Genomic DNA, 21,818 nt, shown 5'->3' on the forward strand with positions numbered 1-21,818 from the left:
GAAGAAGATATGCACACATACTGTCAGTTTTTAATTGATTTGTCATGCACACTGCATCAATACTGTATTAACACTACAGTGTGCACAGTGTATAATAATTCATACATGCTTTGCTTCATAACAAGCTTTGTATGATTGTGATCCAGTGCAGAGCTGGTTTGTTTGGTTCATTAGAACTCCTCAGAATTAAAAAACAAAACTGATAAAAACAATCACAAAAATTACATTCATATAATGAATAAATATTACACTTAATAACAATATTAAAAATTTTGTATTGTAACTATAAATTTTACAGTTGCTTTTAATAACAGAATGTGAAAATGTAACATCTGATGTTTTTAAGAAACATTTTGAATGTTATAAATTACCATTTAGGCAAAAATATAATTAACCTACCTTAAAACAATAAAATCCTAATTTTGTCATTCAAATTTGAATTATTTTTGAGTAGGTTTCATATTTTAATGATTTTAATGTGAATTCATCTAGTCATTTTGATTTTGCAATTGTTATTACTTATTTAGATGTCTATTTTTTTTTTTTTTTTTTCAGTTTTATAAACATTTTTAAATGTTTTATTTACCATTTACTTAAAGTTGCTCTGAGATTAAGTTAGTTTCACTAAATCAACCACACATTGATCACGGGTCTCTGATGTCGTTAATGGTCATGTGACATGCAAAAGATCAACTAGGCCTATTTAATTTCTGCAAAAAATTATTGCTATATATAGAGGATATTTTTATTTAATTAAATGTTGAATTAAATTAGAAATTTTAAGTAATTTCTTACTTGATGAGATATTCAAAAAATCTTAACATACTGTGTTCATTATATCACTGTCCATCCGTAGTTTGATCTTAGATGTTTGAAATACATTATTATTTCTCTTTTTGTCACATTACTAGACTTTCTTTTTGATTCACTTATAGCTTTCCTCATGAAGCTCTTACAGCATCGTACCAAACGATTTCAAATGTATCTGCAGTACCTTACATTTACTGCTAGACATCACAGATTGCTCCATAATATTTAATCTACTCGGATCTAAATATAACTATATAAACGAGAGTCTATGATGACAATAATAGGATTAATCAAAGTACAGTATGAAACAACTGATACTGGAATCTTACATAAAGCGTGTGAAAAAGCACAATTTCCATCCATTCAAGAGAGGGAAAAAAAAAAAGATCACGTCTTGGAAAACTGGCCCAAAGTATCAATAATCAATATAAGTTGGGGCAACTGGGGAAGCCACTGGTTGAGACTCATTATTTTTTTTATCTTAATCTTCATAGAACCTTAAGATATGTCATAATATGTATGATATCTGCTTCTCGTCTTCTCTTGTGGATCTGATGTCATAAACCAGAACAACCACAGTAGCCACGCCCACCAAAGCAGAGACGACCAATCGGATCACAGCTTCAGTAAAACCGCAGCAGTAGATGTGGACTTCTGGGGAAAAACAGAGCTGTAGTTTCCAACGAAGTGACTTTAGTCCCTGTGAGAAACTTAAAACATACTGTAATGCTATAAAAATTATCCCTATTTTGTGAAACGGAAAAAAAAAGTATATGGGTGACTTAATTAGTTTTGTGTGAAAAAATAACCGTATTAGCACTGCCATACCTGAACATGTGTGACAGAGTTGAGTGATGTCCAGATGTTGAGTCTGGTTGCTGATGGGATTGTTGATCACACAGCTGTAGCTGTTTTTATCCTGATATTCCACCTCCAGAGGTAGAGAGAGACTGATGCTGAGATCAGACACACTGATGCTGGACAATAAACTGTTTCCTTTGTACCAGGAGAGAGTCACATGACCCACATTCACCACTGAACACACCAGTGAACAATATGATGAAGAAGAACATTGTGAAGAGTTACTGCTGATGACAGGAATGGGCAAACGAGCTGGAAACAATAACAATGTCATATGATTAATCATATTTTTGTAATGCAATTAAATTATGATCTCTACTCACCATAGACAGAAACACTGAATGTTTTTGATGACAGTTTCAGTCCAGTAATCTCTACTTTATAGAGTCCAGTGTGTTCAGATGTGATGTTTGTGATGGTCAGAGATCCATTTTCATGTATTTCATTCAGTCTGTCTCTGAATCTCTCATCAAGAACATAAGATGTGGAGAAGATTCCAGCAGCTCTACTGATTTCAGCTATAAGTGAGTGATCAGCTCCAAATTTACACTGCATGTCATCGTTTTCATGTATTTCAGTAACATAAGTGTGTAGATGAACAGAATCTCCCTCCACCACTGACACAGACTCACCAAACACACCTGATGAACAAACAGGGCCAGATTTGACAGATCAAGACTGTTGTCGCTTTACAAAGCCTTCCATGACTTTTGTAGTTGTCATTTTTACTGCAATTTTCTGCAAAGTTCTGCAGAGGATTTCCATTTGCATGTCATGTAACATGATTAGCCAGTATTGGCTAAATCTGGTGCATTTTACATATTTATGTATTATTAATGTGCGTTGTCCCTGATTAAAATAAATAAAATAAAAAAAGCGAGAAACTGAAAATCACTACAGTACTTTAGAATATTTTCCAAGTCTAGAAACACATGTAACAGGCAAAGAATCGAAACTGAAGTAGATTTCACAATAATGTCTGATTTGATATATCTATAAAGAACTGAAAAATGAAAAATGATCCTAGCTTATGACATTAAACCATACAAATATATATATGACTTACCAATCAGATGCCACAAACAGAACAAAACAAGCATGTCAAGCATTTTCTTCAGCCGTTCGGGGAAAGTCTGTTCTAATAAGACCCTCCGCTTAAAAGAAACTCCCCCCGACAAAGTTTTGTCCCTCCTAGTTCACACATACACACACACACACACACACACACACGCACACACACACATGCACATGCAGGTTTTTTTTTTATATATTATAGTTATACATAAATTCTCTTATTGAATATTTAATCATTCTTAATGGTGGGAAACCTGTTTTTATCATTTAACACTGATAATGTTTGAAAGAAATTACTGGATATAAGCTAAATATATGGGATGTTATGTAAATCTTCCTAGATTTTGAATCATTTGAAATGGCTGAAATAATTAAATTCTCTAAAATGTCGAGAATTGAAAAACAAACAAAAACAAAAAGCAAACACCGGTGTCGATCTCACAAACTTAAGTCCTGCGTGACTTAAGTAACAAAGCAGCTCATCTGAGTCAAAGTGAAACCTTCTGTGGTCTGTTTCTTTAGAAACGTGTTTGATTTGCTGGATGAGCAGCTTGTAGGTGTGAGTGACCATTCACTGCATGTGAGTTTAGTTTGAAGGTGAAGAGCTTCCTGTTCTGCTGTTATGAATCTCACAGTCTGAAAGCACTGCTTAACAATGAAATACAGTACTGAATCAGTCCATCAAAGCTGATGTTTGAAAAATGAGACCATATGAGACCTACAGGTCAGAGGTTAAACAAGATTATTGCATATTATGTATTACTGAAGACATAACACAGCTGGCACTGGTGAGGAGACTAGAATATGATACAAAGCCAAAATGGTGGACTAGAATTTTTACTGAAATGCAGCTTTGATGTGGGGGAACCTACCAATTCAACTTTTTATGGAAAGTTTTGAAGTGATATAGAAAAAACTAATTTCCAAAAAGACTGGTTTGAAAAGGACATATATTGTTGCAAGTACGATTGTTCATTTTAACACAAGGACATACGTATTATTTTAGCATTGGTGGAGACATAACAGCAGACAACAGACATTTAATTGCTTGATCAAAATTATTGCTAAGGACAATTTTCAAGTATGGAAACTATCCAAAGCTTTGTTAAAAGCAGTAAAAATTGTATCTCTATATTCATTCATGTGTCCACTTAAGCTGTACATTTATTTGACTACTTTTCCTTTTCTTTTTTTTTTTTTTTTTTTTTTTTTTGGTTAACCTGGTGGCAACACATCCCTTACGAAAATTAACAATTTTATTAGTTTAACGGTTTTACTGTGTTTACACGGTAACCACATATTAACTGGTTTTGCTACACTAACCGTAGTTTAACCATGGTATTTGTAGTGAAACTGTGGTTATACAAAAAAAACAGTTACTACACTTTTACTATAATAAAACCATTGTTATTTGTATTTCTGTATACTTTTTTTATTTTTATAACTGTACTGCATTAATGGTTTGATGTTTTGTATTGTTTAAAGGTGCTGTATTGACACCGAGTGGTTGAACTAGGTATTGCAGAACAATTCAAAATATTGGAGAGGGTTTTTTCACCTGGCCCCTACTCCTCAGACTTGAGGCACACAGAGGTTGCCAGATTGACGACCCTAACAGGAACGAGCATACTTTACGATGAATGAAATGAAATTTCCGCCTACTGGCAACCCGGAGTGCTGAAATACAATTGGGTAAACTTGTAGTGCACTCTCAGAAAATAAGGTAGTAAAGATGTTACTGGGGCGGTACCTTTTCAAAAGGTACACTTTTGTACCTTTTAGGTACTAATATGTACCTTTAAGGTACATATTATATTCTAGTATCTACATATTAGTATTTCTGTTTATTTCAGGTAATGTCATAAAACTAGCAAGCTAAGCCATTACTGACAGCGTCCTATAACATGGATGAAGACGCGAAATGCTCCGACTGAATCAAACTCGTGGCTTCAATCATTCACTTCAAGTGATTCAGTAGCAAAAAAAAAAAAAAAACACGGATCGAAAGAGCCATTCATTTTCAAATTTTGACATCTCTTGTAATGAATTCAAAAAGCACGTCCTCCGAACCATTGCATCATTAGGCAAAGGTAGGCGACTGCCTTGGGCCCCGAAAAGCCAACGACCCCCTAAAATACCAGATGCGCATTAAACGCAGACATATGATTGATTTCCGTTTATGGTGTTTATTACGACGACAACCATCTGTGTGTCCGAGTTGAATGTGCTTCTTGTGTATCCTGCTTGCCGCAAAGGAATAGGCTACATCATGAACTGTAAACACTGAGCAACAGTTCGTATTGTATGTTTATTGTTTTAAATGCCGCTTACACGTTTCTGAGAAGGACCCTAGTAGAGGATGCATGCAGTTACTTTTTTGGTTTAATTCTTAGGTGTGTGAATGTATAGTTTCCTTTAAATTTAAATTTGTAGTAAAAATAATTATAATACAAAAATGTAAGAGATCCGCACTTGTGCAGATTCACCCAAAAAAGCTTGAGCCTATTTCATTTTTTGCTCAGAGGTCATAAAAATATATGCAAAAAGGTCCAAATGTGCAAAGTTGCAGAACACTTTCAGGTATTAACCCTTCCTTGGTGCCATGTGCTACCAAACACACACTGCCATAAATTTGTGCCACAGTGCAATGAATTTGCATTTTCATTAATCCCATTTTTTTTAAATGTTATTGTGAAAACCTGTATCTAGCTGTAAATCAATTGCTATTTCGTGTTCTACAAAGAAAGACATTATAACATGTACATGAAAAATGTAGAAACAATGGATACAAGGGGCATCACTGCAGCAACATGCAAAAAAAATGAACCTCAAGGTTGATCTAGGTAAATATGTGCAAATGTATAGGGCCCCATCCCAAATTCACTAAATCCACCCCTGTTGTCAAACATATTTACTCAAACAACTCAATAAAAATCATATGAACCACCCTCTTACGCATACAAAAAAAAAACAAAAGCAACTATCATAACATACTGTAGGCTTCACATATATTTACTTGTTATATCATAATTATTGCTAGGGACAATTTGGTAGTGTCTGGATATTGGTAGGGACATGTCCCTAGCTCCCTACTAAATTTTACGTTCTTAGTAACATATACAGACTTTTTGAACAGTTTCGGTAATTACATTCATTTTGAAAAGATAAACTCAGAATAAGATCACATTTTAGGATTTGATGGCCCAATACACATAAAAATAAGATTTTATATCCATTCAGAAGGTGTAGATATTATGAGGTTAAAAAAAGGGGTCATATGATGCGATTTCAACTTTTCCTTTCTCTTTGGAGTGTTACAAGCTCTTGGTGCATAAAGAAGATCTGTGAAGTTGCAAAGACTAAAGTCTCAAATCCAAAGATCCTAAAATCCTTAAACTGCTCATTCAAAACATCTCTGCATCACTGTGTGGAAACCTAGGAGAGGAGGTAATTCTGACTTTGCTATGACAATCTGCCGCATCTGAATCAGCTACTATAAGTATCTTTTGTTATTAGTTTAAGTATTTGCTACTGAATGTTCAAATGCGGAGTTCTGCATGTCGTGTACATCTGTGTGTGTGTGTGTGTGTGTGTGTGAGAGAGAGAGAGAGAGACAGAGAGAGAAAGAGAAAGAGAGAGAGGGTCACACAGTGGAGTCAGCTGTCTTAACCGTCTGTGGCTTGTGTACTGCAGACACATACGAGCTTCATCAGGTGTGTTTACATGGACACTTCTTGCTTTCATCGGAATGAGTTCATTCTGATTGACGAATCCGAACGTTGATATGCACGTTTATGTCACAAGCTTCTGATCGGATTTACTCTTTTGACATGCACACTGCATGAATATACAGAGTTTCCCACTGTTGTCGCATACTGTTTTAAAAAGCACACTAGATATTTATCTACTTAGTGTTCTAATCCCAGACATGGATGGATTTCACGCGGGCCAGATGTGGGCCGGATCTGGGCCAAAACTGCTTGCTGTCTGGGAATAAGGTGATGACTAGCACATGAACTGTTGTGCAGTACTGCTTACTTTAAAAAAATTTTTTAAAAAAAAATTAAAAGTGCCCCTTCCCGCACCCAAAACCAGTCGTTTGTTGATGAGAGTTTTAAACAAGGACTCTGGTGGAGTGTTGTTCTGCTCCACTTCACAGATGCCTAGTGAAAGGGGAGTTTTATAATGACGGGATACTTATATATGACACGTTATTCGTCATAATGAATACGTCATTACGCTATTTCTACGTGACTGTGCATGCGCAGTACTTTCCAGGTTCGGTTTTTAATCCGATCAAGTGTTTACATGTCCTTTGCTCGGATTACAAAAGGAATAAACCACCCCTTACAATCCGATCGAAATTGTAGTCGGATCTGGCCAATTCGATCCGATTGACGTGTTTACATGTGACTTACTATCAGATTAGTTGGGTTCACATAAACGCAGCTTACTATCAGATTAGTTGGGTTCACATAAACGCAGCTACTCTGTGTTTGTCACGTGACTCTGTCCCTCTTAATTTCATGCTTGAACTGATGGTAAAACTAAGGACATTATTAACTGTCTTTACATTTATTTTGAAAGATGAAGCTCGCGATTATGGAAAGGGGCGTTACATTTCCGAAGAGTGCTTGAGGTGTTTGGCCAATCACAATGCACTGGGCCAGTTGGCCAATCAGAGCAGACTGCGCTTGTCAGAAGGAGGGGCTTTGTAGAAAACTAGGCGTTTGAGAGAGGCGGGGCAAAGAGGACCTACAATAATGTACAGTATTTGTAAAATAATGTATTTTTTTGAACATTAAAGCATGTCAGCATATTCTGTTACACCAAATACACCATAATGATCTTTAAAATAGCATCATATGACACCTATAACAATTAGATTGTAATACTCCCCCTTGTGTCCTATATTGGAAAAATAATATGAAATAGGCTATAAACGTCTAATGTAACAAAAACTGCAATGATGTCTCTCAATTTGTATGTGCAAAACGGATTCTAAACTCCCGCTTGAAGAAAGCTGTTTTAAAATTGTGTGTGTGTGTGTGCGTGTGTGTGTGTGTGTGTATAGCCTATATAAAAATATAATATTCTATTTTCAACAAAATTACAAACATTCCAGTCTTGTTTTTATGGTAAATTTTGAATTATTTCCGACATAATTACAATGATATTATGAGATGGTGAAACTATTTACAAATAGTAAAGCAAAAAAGATGTGTTAAAGTCTTTAACAAACAGTAATATTTATCGAAGTCCCTCATTATCTTTGTTTTTTTGTTTTTTAACTTATTTAATTGTATCCATTGTCATTTTCGCAACCTTTTATATAGTTACCGTTGAGTTCCTGGTATATACTGTTTGTGTGAAAGAGCTTGAGAGAAGTTCTCGAAAGTTCTAAGAAATGACGACTTCCACTTCCTGAGATCGTGGAACTGTGAAAATGATCAATGGCGGCTTTGCTCGGAGAATACATGCTGAAAACTAAGTTTACCGTTACTTTGTTTGCACTACTTCTGAACGGTAAGACATTTACTTGTTACAGTTCGTCTTTATGTCAACGATGAAAAAACAATAAATAAATAGTTTTAGACGTATGATATTTACTATCTGATGGAGAACCGGTGTTTTCCCGAGACCCATGATCTAGTTCACTTCACAAAAAAAAAGTTCACTTCACTTCGAAACATTCATTCACAGATTTGCGTCACGCCACTGCCTTCAGCGACTTCACACACAGACCAAACTTACTAGAGAAGTGTGACATCATATAACTCATAACTCATATAATGGTAAATAAATACCATTTAAAACCACGTCTCGCACACGCTCCTTATAAAAATACCTGCAACACCCAATTGGTATATGAAAGCAATATTTTGAATAAAAACATGAAATTGCATTATTCAAGTCGTAATTTTGTGGGAGATTACAATAAGGTATTTTTGCATTCCTTTGAAGGGATAGTATTTGTATCTAAGGCTCTGATACCGTATGGAACAGGCTATACAAATCAGGAAGTGCGTTTTATGTGTATTAGATTTTATTGATATACTTATGCATGTTTGACTGGTGAGTGAATGTGTAAATAAAATGATGTTCTTCTGTTATTTGTTTGCATGTGTAAGATTATGAATTCAGAAAGATTTGTCTATGATCTGTAGAAGAAAAAAAAAAAAACATTTGTGACCTTGGACGCCAAAACTAGAAAATTTTATTTGAAATTGAGATTTATGTGTTGTCTATAAAGCTGATAAAATAATCTTTCCATTGATGTATGGTTTGTTAGGATCGGACCTTATTTTAGGATCTGAAAATCTTGAATTTGAGGGTGCAAAAAAAAAAAAAAAATCAAAATCAAAATATTGAGAAAATCACCTTTAAAGTTGTCCAAATGAAGTTCTTAGCAATGCATATTACTAATCAAAAATTAAGTTTTGATATATTTACAGTAGGAAATTTACAAAATATCTTCATGGAACATGATCTTTAATGATTTTTGGCATAAAAGAAAAATGGATAATTTTGACCAATATGTATTTTTGGCTGTTGCTACTAATATATCCATGCTACTTATGACTGCTTTTGTGCTCCAGGGTCACATTTGTCCTTCTATCTAAAAAGAGATTTACAATAATCTGTTTATTTCTTCTCCAGGTGCATCCGATGTGGGCACAGAACCCGTGTCAGTGTTTGTGATGAAGGAAGATTCAGTCACTCTTCACACTAATATCACAATAAACCAACGAGAAAGATTTAAATGGTATTTTATTGATGATCTCATCGCTCAAATCAATGGAGATCTCCGTTATAACTGCACTGATGTTCAGTGTAATAAAGAAGATGAGAGATTCAGAGACAGACTGAAGCTGGATCATCAATCTGGTGATCTTACGATCACAAACACCAGCACCTCAGATAGTGGAGTGTATCAACTACAGACCTTCAGCAGCAGACACACTGGAAACACTTTCAAAGTTGTTGTAAAGGGTGAGTCATTATTGTATGTTTAAAGGCAAGTTATATGTATTCAAATCACATAATTAACGTTTATTATAATAGTATCATTCAGAGTTGCTTTCAGGCATTCACTGTACCAGAACAATGATTTTAAACTAATCTGTGTCCACTGGTGAGCCATTAGTTTTAGATTCAGTTCAAGTTCTCAACATCACATTTCTGACTAAAGCATTTCCAGGACTGAATATGCTAAATAAGTTTGTTCCCTGTTCTAGAGGTTCTTCCTCCAGCAGCTTTTGGTTTGTGTTTCAGATGTTCCTGCTGCTGAAATGAAGAGAAAGCCAGTGAAGGAGGGAGAATCTGTCACTTTAGACACTCCTGGAGTAAAAAATCCAAATGATGTGAGGACGTGGTGTTTTAATGACTCTCTCATCGCTGAAATCACTGGAGAACAGACTCACATCTGTACAGATGTTCACTGTGATGAGAGATTCAGAGACAGACTGGAGCTGGATCATCAGACTGGATCTCTGACCATCACAAACACCAGAACCACAGACTCTGGAGATTATAAACTAAAGATCAAATCCAGCAGAAACTACTACACTGTCACCAGCATTAAGAGCTTCACTCTTTCTGTGACTGGTGAGTATAATTATGGCTTTATGGATGAAAAGCGTCTCTTACAGGGGAATGTGAAGATCAATACCATTACTTCTTTTTATTGTAGTGCCTTGATTGGAAGCATTGGTGGTTTTGACATCACTGTATAAAACAGTATTGACTCCCTCAAACCTGTTGATATCTTATACTGTTTGTTATAGATATGACAAATTCACTAATGACTGTCTCTTCTGTTCCAGATTCAGGTGTGTCTTCAGCTGTTAAAGCAGGGATATATGTGTCTGTTGTTCTGCTGATGGCTGCAGCTGCAGCTGCTGCAGTGATTTACTCACTGAATCTCCTCAGGAGCTCCGTGAAGGGCAAGTATTACTTGCAGATAACATAATGAGAGGAAAACACCTTTATTGGCAAAATTAGCATTTAACTCTGTGTGTGATTTCATATCTTTCTGTAGCTGTCACTGACAGTGTTTATTTGTCTTTCTTTAACTTCTGTGATTTGTTGTTGTCGTACAGATGAAGAAAGCCCTCAAGATCGGAGAGGATCCCAACAGGATCAGTGTGAAGACACGGATGCATTATTCACATTTAAGTGAAGCGGCAAAAACAAGTTCTCAATGGTCACACTGATTTATCACAGGGCACTTACCGTTACCTGGTCTGGAAATGTTAAATCATCTGTTACTGGAAGCATAGATCATTTTAGTGATGTAATCGTCTGAATGTCTTAAATCGTGCTCTAATGATTTGATAGTTCCAGCTTACAGAACTGGAGTATATACATATATATACAGTGGCTGTAAAATGATATCTTATCAGTTAGTCGGCTTTTAAACAGTGCTGGAGATTTATTAACAGAGAAAGAATTTGTGAAGAAAAATTAAAAATACCAGTAAAACCTAAGTCATTTGCGGTTGTTATGGATAAACCTAGTAAAACGTGCTGGAATTATTTTTATTACTCCTGCAATTCCTGTAAAGGTGATATATGCTTTCTATATATGCTGTTTTCCCATTGCACATATTCTGGACTGATATGGAACATTTCATTAAGAAAAAAATGGACATTGCTTTACAGCTAAATGGATTTGACATATTAATACACTTCAGTGATCTTAATATGGATAAAGCATATCTGGTACTATTATATATAGGTACATGGGAACGTTTCGTATTTTAAAATGACTTCGTTTTATTGAGATGCTTTACAAAACTGTAGAAATGCAGTTAGAGTATGTATTATGTGTGAGTGTATTTATATTTATGTGAATTTATTATGGTTTTTGTATTTTTTTATTTAATTGTTTAATTTATTTATTCATTTTTGTGTCCGCTTAGGAATAGACATTTTCTCATTGTAGGCTTTTGTTCCTGGTTATGGCAATAATGCTAATAATAATAAGCTTTACGTCTTACTGCACTTTGCTATTGTAGTTCTCTATGAAAATGTCACTTTTTTAAGTTATTTTCTTTTGATAATGTATTTGTATTTAATAAAACTGTGAACAAATGTAACAATATGTGTTGAATGTGAATAATCTGTTTAAATGTTAGAAATGTTCTTATTTAAACAAGTTATATTTTCAGTGAAAAGATCTTGGTTGGTATGCATGTACCAGTGTTATTTTAGTATCTTTAATATACTATTAGTTGTCTATAATATTTTTATGTTTTAATTTTGTCTCTTTTGTTTGTTTGTTTTCTCATCTTTCTATAGAAATAAAAAAATTTAATATCAGTTTTAAGTATTTTAGTACTTCAATGTAAACTAAACTAGTTTTTTTATATTATATTAATATAAAAAGTTTTTTTTTTTTTTTTTTTGAAAAAGCAAAAATATGTTTTTAATAGTTTTTGGTTAAGGATAAGTAATTTTTGTTCTGAACCACTTCAGGGGGGTATTCCAGAAAGCAGGTTATGTGAGAATGGTTCTGACTAAGATACTAATGATGTATTCATTTCATTCAAAGGATCTAAATGTAAACAAGAAAAGGTTGCCTCACTGCCCGAAGCCAACATAAACGATTCAGACCTGCTATCACTTCCGAAGTGAATCATTTTTGCAACAACAAAAAAAATCCCCTTCAGCGGCTAATGCACCGGAAGTCTTGCACATTCACAGAAAAGGGCTTACGTCGGCTTTTTAAAATAAGGTTTATTTAATTATTTTATTTTAAAAGTAGTCATCTAAAACTCAGTAGTTACAGTATGCCACCACAATATTATTTTCACTCTAATTTCTTATATAAATAAATCTTGATTTCTTTTTTATTGTTATGCAGATTCTAAAATAACAACATATAGGCTACATGGCATATGTAAAAATCAACACAAAGTGCTATTTTTTAAAACATCCATAGCAATAGATTAATTAAATTATGTAAATAACTAGAACATCACCCTAATCCCTACCCAACCCAATTTATCCCACATAAACTAAGGGGGAGAAAAGAAAAGAAAAAGAAAAGGGGGGGGGGGGGGGCTCTACAATTAAGGTATGGTAATGGTATGTTCCTCCATACTGAAGAGTTTCATATCATGATTTAGTAAGTTAGTAAGAATTAGTAAGTTTGTAGACACACAAACCAAATCCATCCACTAATAGACACAAACTGCAATGAAGGAGCTGTTTATCTATGGAAACATTTGAAACAGGACCACAAAACCAGTCATAAAGGTAAATTAAAAAAAAAATAATAATAATAAAAAATATTATTATAGGACAATATTTGGCTGAGATACAATTATTTGATAATCTGGAATCTGAGAATGCCAAAAAATCTAAATACTGAGAAAATCACCTTTAAAGTAGCTCTTAGCAATACTTATTATTAATCAAAAGTTAAGTTTTGGTATATTTACGGTAGGAAATTTACTAAATATCTTCATGGGACATGATCTTTACTTAATATCCTAATTATTTTTGGTATAAAAGAAAAATCTATAATTTTGACCCATACAATGTTTTTTCGGCTATTGCTAAAAACCCAGCAACTTATGATTGCTTTTGTGCTCCAGGGACACATATGGGTAGCAAAAATCATTTTGGAATATGCAAAATCACATGGCAATATAAAAAATGGCAATGTATTTTTGTATATAAATTTACATTTTCCCATACATATGTCAAAGTACTGTATTCACTATAATGTGCAAAGTGTATAATAATTCATACACATTGTTTTGCTTCAAAGCGAGTTTTGTATTACTGTGATCCAGCACACAGCTGGAGAGTTTGGTTCATTAGAACTCATTAGAATTTGAAATCCTTATGGAGAAAATGAATTGAAAAAATATTCCCATAGTATATGAATCGGGTCGTCACTTTTGCACTTTATTTGCATGTTTGTATTGTACTGTAAGTATATCAATTAACTGTAGTTTTTTAATAATAGAATGTGAAAAAATGTAACAGTCTGCTGTTTTAAATAAAACTGTTTGAATGTTATAAATAAACATTGTTTAAGCAAATTATATTTTCACTGAAAATATTGCTTGGTAAGCATGAACCTGTGTTATTTTGGGATCGTGTATACACTAGTATAGTTGTCATTAAAATTTTGAATTCATTTTTTTAATTGAATCTAAATTGTATTTGGACTTTGCTCTATGTGTTAGGGATAGAATGCTGTCATCTACAGGTTTGTGGAAAAAACTTAAGCGATTCTAGTTAAGGAAAGAAGGTGCAATGACCTCATATATCCAGTAGAGGTCAGTAGGGACTCATTTCATTTTCACTTCATTTTTCTTGATGCTTCAACTTCTTCTCACAACTTTATGATATATTATTTGTGAATATATATTTAGACATTCTAAAATGCATTCGAAATCTGTATTTTTTTTGTGTTTATATTTGTGTGTTTATGTGTGTGTATGAGATGGAAAGTTTGTTCCACTTTGTGTTTATGGTCAATATTATTTAAACAGAAATTTTCAGATTTATACTGGATTTATTTGTTTTTTTGACAAATGAAATTTAATTTAATATTTTCCCATTATTAGTCAAGTGACAATAAATATTTAATTTCTGCATTAAATTATTGCAAAAATTTCAATTAATATTTGGATAATGTTGATAATTAAATGATAATTAAAAGTAATTCTGCATATATGATCAGATATTCTAAAAGTCTTAACATACTGCATTCATTATATTACTTTATTGATAATTGTATTTCAACTGGAATTTAAATTTAGATTGTAGGCCTATATATTTTTATCTTTACAGACTAAAGCTCCATGATCTCAACGTTTTTTATGATATCCGTTTATTGTCTCCTCCACTTGTAGATCTGACATCATAAACCAGAAAAACCACAGTAGCCACGGCTACCAAATGCAGAGAGGACCAATCGGATCACAGCTTCCGAAGTATCACAACAATGACCATGGCATTCTGAGTTGGGGGGGGGGGGTGAGAGAGAGAGAGGGCAAATAATCAATAATGAAACGGAATTGTGATTTTCAGCAAACTGACTTTAGTCTCATTATGACAATTTAGCAAAATCCCACTTCTGCTATTACAGAAAAGTGTGGGGGGGACATTACCTAGTTCTCTATGGATGGGATTGTTGATCACACAGCTGTAGCCTGCTGTACCTTAAAAAAAGTAAAATAAAAAAAAAATGTCTAGATGTTGAGTCTGGTTGCTGATGGGATTGTTGATCACACAGCTGTAGCTGGTTTTTATACTGATATTCCACCTCCAGAGGTAGAGAGAGACTGATGCTGAGATCAGACACACTGATGCTGGACAATAAACTGTTTTCCTTTGTACCAGGACAGAGTCACATGACCCACATTCAACACTGAACACACCAATAAAAAAAAGATGATGATGATGATGATGATGACGATGAAGAACATTGTGAAGAGATGACAGGAACAGGCAGACGAGCTGAAAACATGAGAGAAATATGGATAATAACAATTAGGTTTGTCAACTTTTTAAAAGTTTGAAGTAGCCTATGCTATAAATAACCTCTTATTCACCATAGACAGAAACACTGAATGTTTTTTAAGACAGTTTTGCTCCTCTTATCTCTAGTTCCATAGAGTCCAGCATGTTGAGTTGTGATGTTTGTGATGGTAAGAGATCCAATCTGTTTGGCCAGCTTGCAGTCTGTCTCTGAATCTTCCATCAAGAACATCTTCATATGTGATGAAGATTCCAGTAGCTCTATTGATTTCAGCAATCTTTTTGGCTCCAAAATTCCACAGTATGTCGTCATCTTCATGTATTTCAGTAAACGTCAGTGTTTAGACTCACAGAATCTCCCTCCTTTTTGAAACTGACTGTATTTTCATTTGTCTCAGCACCAAACACGCCCTGGTAAGTACATGAACAGGTTTAGTCAGAAATTAAAAAGGAGTCATATGATGTGTTGCTAAAAAGAAACATTATTTTGATTAACCATGCATTTCCTGCTGATCAATTTCTGATTGGCTGTTCTGTTTGCCAAGCGTCCAGCAGCAACAAGCAAACAACACTCAGTTCCACACTGTTTGGTAACCCCAGGTAAAAAGCGGTGCTAACCCAGCTCTGGGGCGTAAGCGGTGCTAACCCTACTCCTGTGACGGGAAACAAACTACAAAGCCCAAAATGCATGCATCAAGTGGGAGGAGTCAGTAGGCTGGAGGAAATGGAGAAATCAAATCAAATTAAAGACAGGCTGTGTGGATGCACGTGAGAGGGAGTTGTGGCCCTCTGAGTTTTTGTTTGCTGAACTGAGAGTAATAATTATGAAGTTGCTTGGAGATTGTAGACAATTAAAAATGTGCAAAAACATGAAACAACGCACTGGAAATGAAAGCTTAAGAAAGTCTTAGAAGAAAGCTTAGTTCACTGCACTGCGGAGGAGTTGCCTGGAATCTACAATTCCTGCAAGCTGCTCCTTTCACATCGTGGTGTCTGGGCCAGTAGAAAGCTGAATCATCAGACAGTAAGCGCTGTGAAGTAAAAGCCGCTGACAATGAAACCAACAAGATTGAAGACTACAGTGTTACAGGAGTTTCGCTGGCTGCACGGTGGACGAAACGTGGTTGAGAGACCGTTTGGTATGCCATTTCGTTTATCAAGCTGTGTTTGAAACTACGCGGTGATTGGAAATGCTGCAACTTTGAGTGAGTTCATATTGTCTTGGCTGGACCGCAAATCCACTGACTGTGCGTTGGATTCCAGGTAGGCCTAGGCCTGAACCAGTTCAGTTATCTATAATCTCCATGAAGCTATTTAATCATCAGTGACTCTCGGAAAAGATGGGTCTAACGGACATCTAACACACACACACACACACACACACCACACACACAAAAACATCAATTATTTTTCCTTTGAACCCTCCATTTAAGAACACAAAACATCAAAAGTTCATCAAAAACTGTTGAGAGAAACCATATGTTTGCTGTGTTATGAAATTAATGTTATTGTGAGTTGATAGCAGTTATGTTGGGTTTTTGCTTTAATTTGGACTTTGAGGGACTGGATGGCACCGAAGTACTGTTTTGGATTTATTTAACCTGTGTCGGAATAATTATTAGAATTATTGGGTTTGATATCTATTGATGGACTCGTAGACCCGTGTATTATTTCTTTCCTCATTTGAGAAGTCGTATGATCCCTTGATGCTGTCCTATGTGGTGAATTAATTCACGAGATGGTTTATTTTTGGTTGTTTATTGGCTGTGCACTTTTAGGTACATGCTTGTGAAAAAAAGCAAGGGATATTGTAAAAAGAAAATAAGCCCCATTTGAGTTAAAATAAAAAAGAAACAGGAAATATAAAAGAAGTGTGGTTACTTTTTTGGTACTGTTCTGTGACAGTGTGATTTGAGTTAACAGTCACAGCGAGAGTCACTATGTTCACAGAAAATGGCACCCACCCACAGGGGGGTGGACCAAACATTTGCTGTGTGTACCACAAACACAACTTAATTGTGCCCAGTCAGTAATTGGTACCTGGACCGGTAAAGCCATTGTTGACACGGGAGCAAGTTATACCCTAATTCATGAGAGCTTAGGGGAAAGACCTAGATCCCTCAGAACAAAGCCTTAGTCCTTGGACTCTTGGGACCATTATCATTTGGCCAATGGATATAGACAGAAGTGCCCCTAGGATGGTTGAATGTTTACCTAAATTGCAATGACCAAATTTGCCCCTTACCTGTGCTGTGCTGACAACCCAAAGCTCTTGCTTATGTCTATTTGTTTTGGGCTTAGACTTCTATGTCTTCTGTCGTGGAATGCAGATAACTGTGTCTCAGGGGAAAGAGTATTCCTTTAACAATCTTGAATCGACATGGACTAATGCTTCCAGCCTGGGTCATGCCAGCGTGCCACCAGACTTTGACGCAATATTTACACTGAAGCTCACAGCAGGCGCTATGGTAAGGGGCATGACATTTCCGACCAGGCGGCGAGTGCTGCCAATCACAACACAGACTGGCCAGCTAACCAATCACAACGCATTTCGTATTTCAGAGGGCAGGCCTTCATTTGATACAGGAACTATTCCAAACGTTCATGCCAGACTGGGGAGAGAGGTTTTGTAATAATGTAAAATATGTGAAAAATAATGTGTTTTCGAACAACCTAGTATGAGAGCCTGTTCTAGTACACCCCCGAAACAAAATCAATACATTGTAAAAAAACATAATAGGACCCCTTTAAGTGTTTTTTCCTCCCCAAGGGATTGTTAGATGCCAGTGTTTCCTGTCATAGCTGTGAAAAGTTTTGATTTTAAAAAACAGTATCATAGCTATAAACTATTTTGTATTGTATTTAACCCGAATGATCAGAATTTAATCAGAATCAGATTGATCTCAAAGTAAAAAAAAAAAGTGCTAAAGTCTGATTTTGTGGTGGCTGTGGTTTAAAATTAAATGATTATAATATTAATTTAAGTGATGAAGGCTTTTGAAAGTCTGCCAGTGTTGAGTTCTACTATAAGGTTAACCCCAGCCTGCTTTAAATGTTTCAAAATGATTAACAGTTGAAAATATTTTAAATTTAGAAAAGTAATCAAATGTAATCTTTTACATTACTTTAATAAACCAATTTAAATAGTTACACTACTTATTACATTTTAAATAGGGTAACCTGTAAACTGTAACCTATTACATTTCCAATGAACCTTCCTAACACTGCCTAACAGTAACTGTCACAGAAAATTTTCTGCAAATCAATGGTGAAAAAACTGTCAAAGATTCATGTATTCACTTGCCGTTTCCATTCCCTTATGTATATAGTTATTTTCACCCTTATGCTGTTGGATTTATAATTAGACATTAGAAAATCACTATTATGAAAATACTTTTTGTTTGAAGTTCGGCACTGTTTGTATTGAAGTATGAAGAGTATGAAGAGTTTAATTTTCTTCAAAATTGAGTTGAGCTGTCCTCATTTTAATGCATTAACTCTCTATAAAATTAATGTCAAAGGGTGAGTGATTTACGTAGCTACTTTTACTTAATACTATTTTGAGCTCATTTAAAATTCTAAACAACAACAACATCATCAACAAAAAACCTTCTTTGTTTATTCTTTTGATTATTTATAAAACTTTTATTAAAGAAAATATGTAAAATGTTGCTCATCAGAATCATGTGTTGTCAGTAATAGACAGGGGCATGCTGCAATTAATGATCAGATCAGAGATTATTGCTTCTGTAATGGCTTTTTGTCGAGGATGGTTGACTGGATATGTAGTAGTCTGGGGCACAATGAACTGCGACATGGATGGCTGCTGTAGATCGCTGCAGTGTATCTTAGATTTGAGATATTCATCATATCTGTATGGATAAACAAAAAAATACAAAACCAAACAGGGAAAACTTTAAATTTTTAAAATAATGTAAGTAAAATCAATCATAAATATAAATTAATTTTAAGAGACGATCACTCACCTACAGGTGCATCTCAAATTAGAATTGCCGTGGAAAAGTTCATTTATTTCAGTAATTCAACTCAAATTGTGAAAAATAAATTCAGTGCACGCAGACTGAAGTAGTTTAAGGTCTTCGGTTCTTTTAATTGTGATGATTTTGGCTCACATTTAACAAAAACCCGACAATTCAATATCTCAAACAAATTAGAATATGGTGACATGCCAATCAGCTAATCAACTCAAAAACACCTGCAAAGGTTTCCTGAGTCTTCAAAATGGTCTCTCAGTTTGGTTTCACTAGGCTACACAATCATGGGGAAGACTGCTGATCTGACAGTTGTCCAGAAGACAATCATTGGACACCCTTCACAAGGAGGGTAAGCCACAAAGACGCTGGCAAAGAAGCTGGCTGTTTACAGAGTGCTGTATCCAAGCATGTTAACAGAGAGTTGAGTGGAAGGAAAAAATGTCGAAGAAAAAGATGCACAACCAACCGAGAGAACCGCAGCCTTATGAGGATTGTCAAGCAAAATAGATTCAGGAATTTGAGTGAACTTCACAAGTAATGGACTGAGGCTGGGGTCAAGGCATCAAGAGCCACCACACACAGATGTGTCAAGGAATTTGCCGAACCACAGACAACGTCAGAGGCATCGTACCTGGACTAAGGAGAAGAAGAATTGGACTGTTGCCATTGGTCCAAAGTCCCTCTTTTCAAATGAGAGTAAGTTTTGTATTTCATTTGGAAACCAAGGTCCTAGAGTCTGGAGGAAGGGTGGAGAAGCTCATAGCCCAAGTTGCTTGAAGTCCATGATTTGGGGTGCAATGTCATCTGCTGGTGTTGGTCCATTGTGTTTTTTGAAAAACCGAAAGTCACTGCACCTGTTTACCAAATGACATTTTGGAGCACTTCATGCTTCCTTCTGCTGACCAGCTTTTTGAAGATGCTATTTTCATTTTCCAGCAGGATTTGGCACCTGCCCACACTACCAAAAGCACCAAAAGTTGGTTAAATGACCATGGTGTTGGTGTGCTAGACTGGCCGACAAACTCACCAGAACTGAACCCCAGAGAGAATCTATGGGGTATTGTCAAGAGGAAAATGAGAAACAAGAGATAAAAAATGCAGATGAGCTGGAGGCCACTGTCAAAGAAAACCTGGGGCTCAATATTGTCAATAATGTATTTGCTCAATATTGTCAATAATGTGTTTTGTTGACAGATATTGCTATTGCGATTTGATTTGCGATTTTAAATTTTCAAAGTCAAGCTTCAGCTCAATATTGTCAATAATGTGCAGCACAGTACAAGTATCATTACTGCTGAAAAAAGAAGCAGAATTTTTTTTTTTTCAGCAGACAAGAAGATTATAATGGCATAACTACTTTTACAGAATTAACTTAATTACTGAATTTCACTGGAAATATTTTTTTTTATAAATAAAGATGGAAAATGTGCTTAAAAATATCAAACAATTAAAAAGTAACAATAAATTAGAGATTTAAATAACAAGCAGAACATTTCCCGAATATAACATATCATCAAAATAAAATCAGCAAGAATTCAGACTGAAATTCACATTCGTTTTAAACGCAGAGCCAGGCGCGAGTCGACGCAGGTTTGCGCGCGTGCGTCAAGCCCCATCCATACTGCCAGATGCGCTCATGGAGATTTGCGGGTGCAGGGGCCGCGCGCGAATATAAACCGAGCATTACGAAACCAGGCTGCGTGAGTGCGGCAAGTGTGAACGGCTCGTCCGTGACGCGGGATTCGCACCGCGTGGGGAAGAGAGGAGCGAGTATGAGAAGCATTCAGAGACATAGGCTGTGTGTGCGGTCTTCTGAAATGGGAATAGCGAACATGCAATAAGGGATGCTCTTGATATGAGCTCTTGCAAATTACCTTTTTTTGTTTTGTTTGGTTCGTTGTCTGTCTTTTCGAAGCTTAAGTTACATCACGTTTTTCTTTAGTTTTAATTTGCCTAACTATTGATCTGACCCTGTAGACGCCATAATCCCACTCTCTCTCTCTCTCTCGCTTTCCTTTTTTTTTTTTTTTTTTTATGGTGGGTGTTTACGCAATTGGCTAGAGCAGAGCTGATTGGGTAGAACGGAGGTGCGCTCACTCTATTGGTTAGTAAGACTGCCACTCAAGGCTGGCAGTCATCCATTTACTCTGGAACAGAGTAATATCGCGCCCGTCCACAATCGTAGGCTTTTGCGATTAGCAAATCGCAACGTCTCAAACCGCGATTTTGATTCGATTTCGATTAATCGCACAGCCCTATTTCACACCACCTCAGCAGTGCCACAAACTGATCACCTCCATGCCACACTAAATTGAGGCAGTAATTAAAACAATAGGAGCCCCTACCAAGTATTAAGTACATGTACAGTAAATGAACATACTTTCCAGAAGGCCAACAATTCACTAAAAATATTTTTTATTTTTTTTTTTTTTGGTCTTATGAAGTATTCTAATTTGTTTAGATAGTGAATTTGTGTTTTTCTTTTTCTTTTGTGTTAAATGTGAGCCAAAATCATCACAATTAAAAGAACCAAAGACTTAAACTACTTCAGTCTGTGTGCATTTAATTTATTTAA

At 35.4% G+C, this 21,818-nt stretch overlaps 1 protein-coding gene and 1 pseudogene across 1 annotated transcript; one reads left to right on the forward strand and one right to left on the reverse strand.

Annotated features, from left to right (window-relative positions):
• The window catches only part of LOC109062242, a 995,865-nt pseudogene that overhangs the window by 810,787 nt on the left and 163,260 nt on the right, over positions 1-21,818 (forward strand).
• Positions 535-2,771, reverse strand: LOC109080896 (CD48 antigen-like). The gene is made up of 4 exons (XM_042748913.1): positions 2,738-2,771; positions 1,995-2,312; positions 1,639-1,923; positions 535-1,464 (listed from the first exon to the last, which is right to left on the reverse strand). The coding sequence occupies exons 1-4, from the start codon at positions 2,769-2,771 to the stop codon at positions 1,319-1,321; spliced, it is 783 nt and encodes a 260-aa protein (XP_042604847.1). The 3' UTR covers positions 535-1,318.

This window comes from Cyprinus carpio, chromosome B22 (genome assembly GCF_018340385.1).
Source record: "Cyprinus carpio isolate SPL01 chromosome B22, ASM1834038v1, whole genome shotgun sequence".
Lineage (NCBI taxonomy): Eukaryota > Metazoa > Chordata > Actinopteri > Cypriniformes > Cyprinidae > Cyprinus > Cyprinus carpio.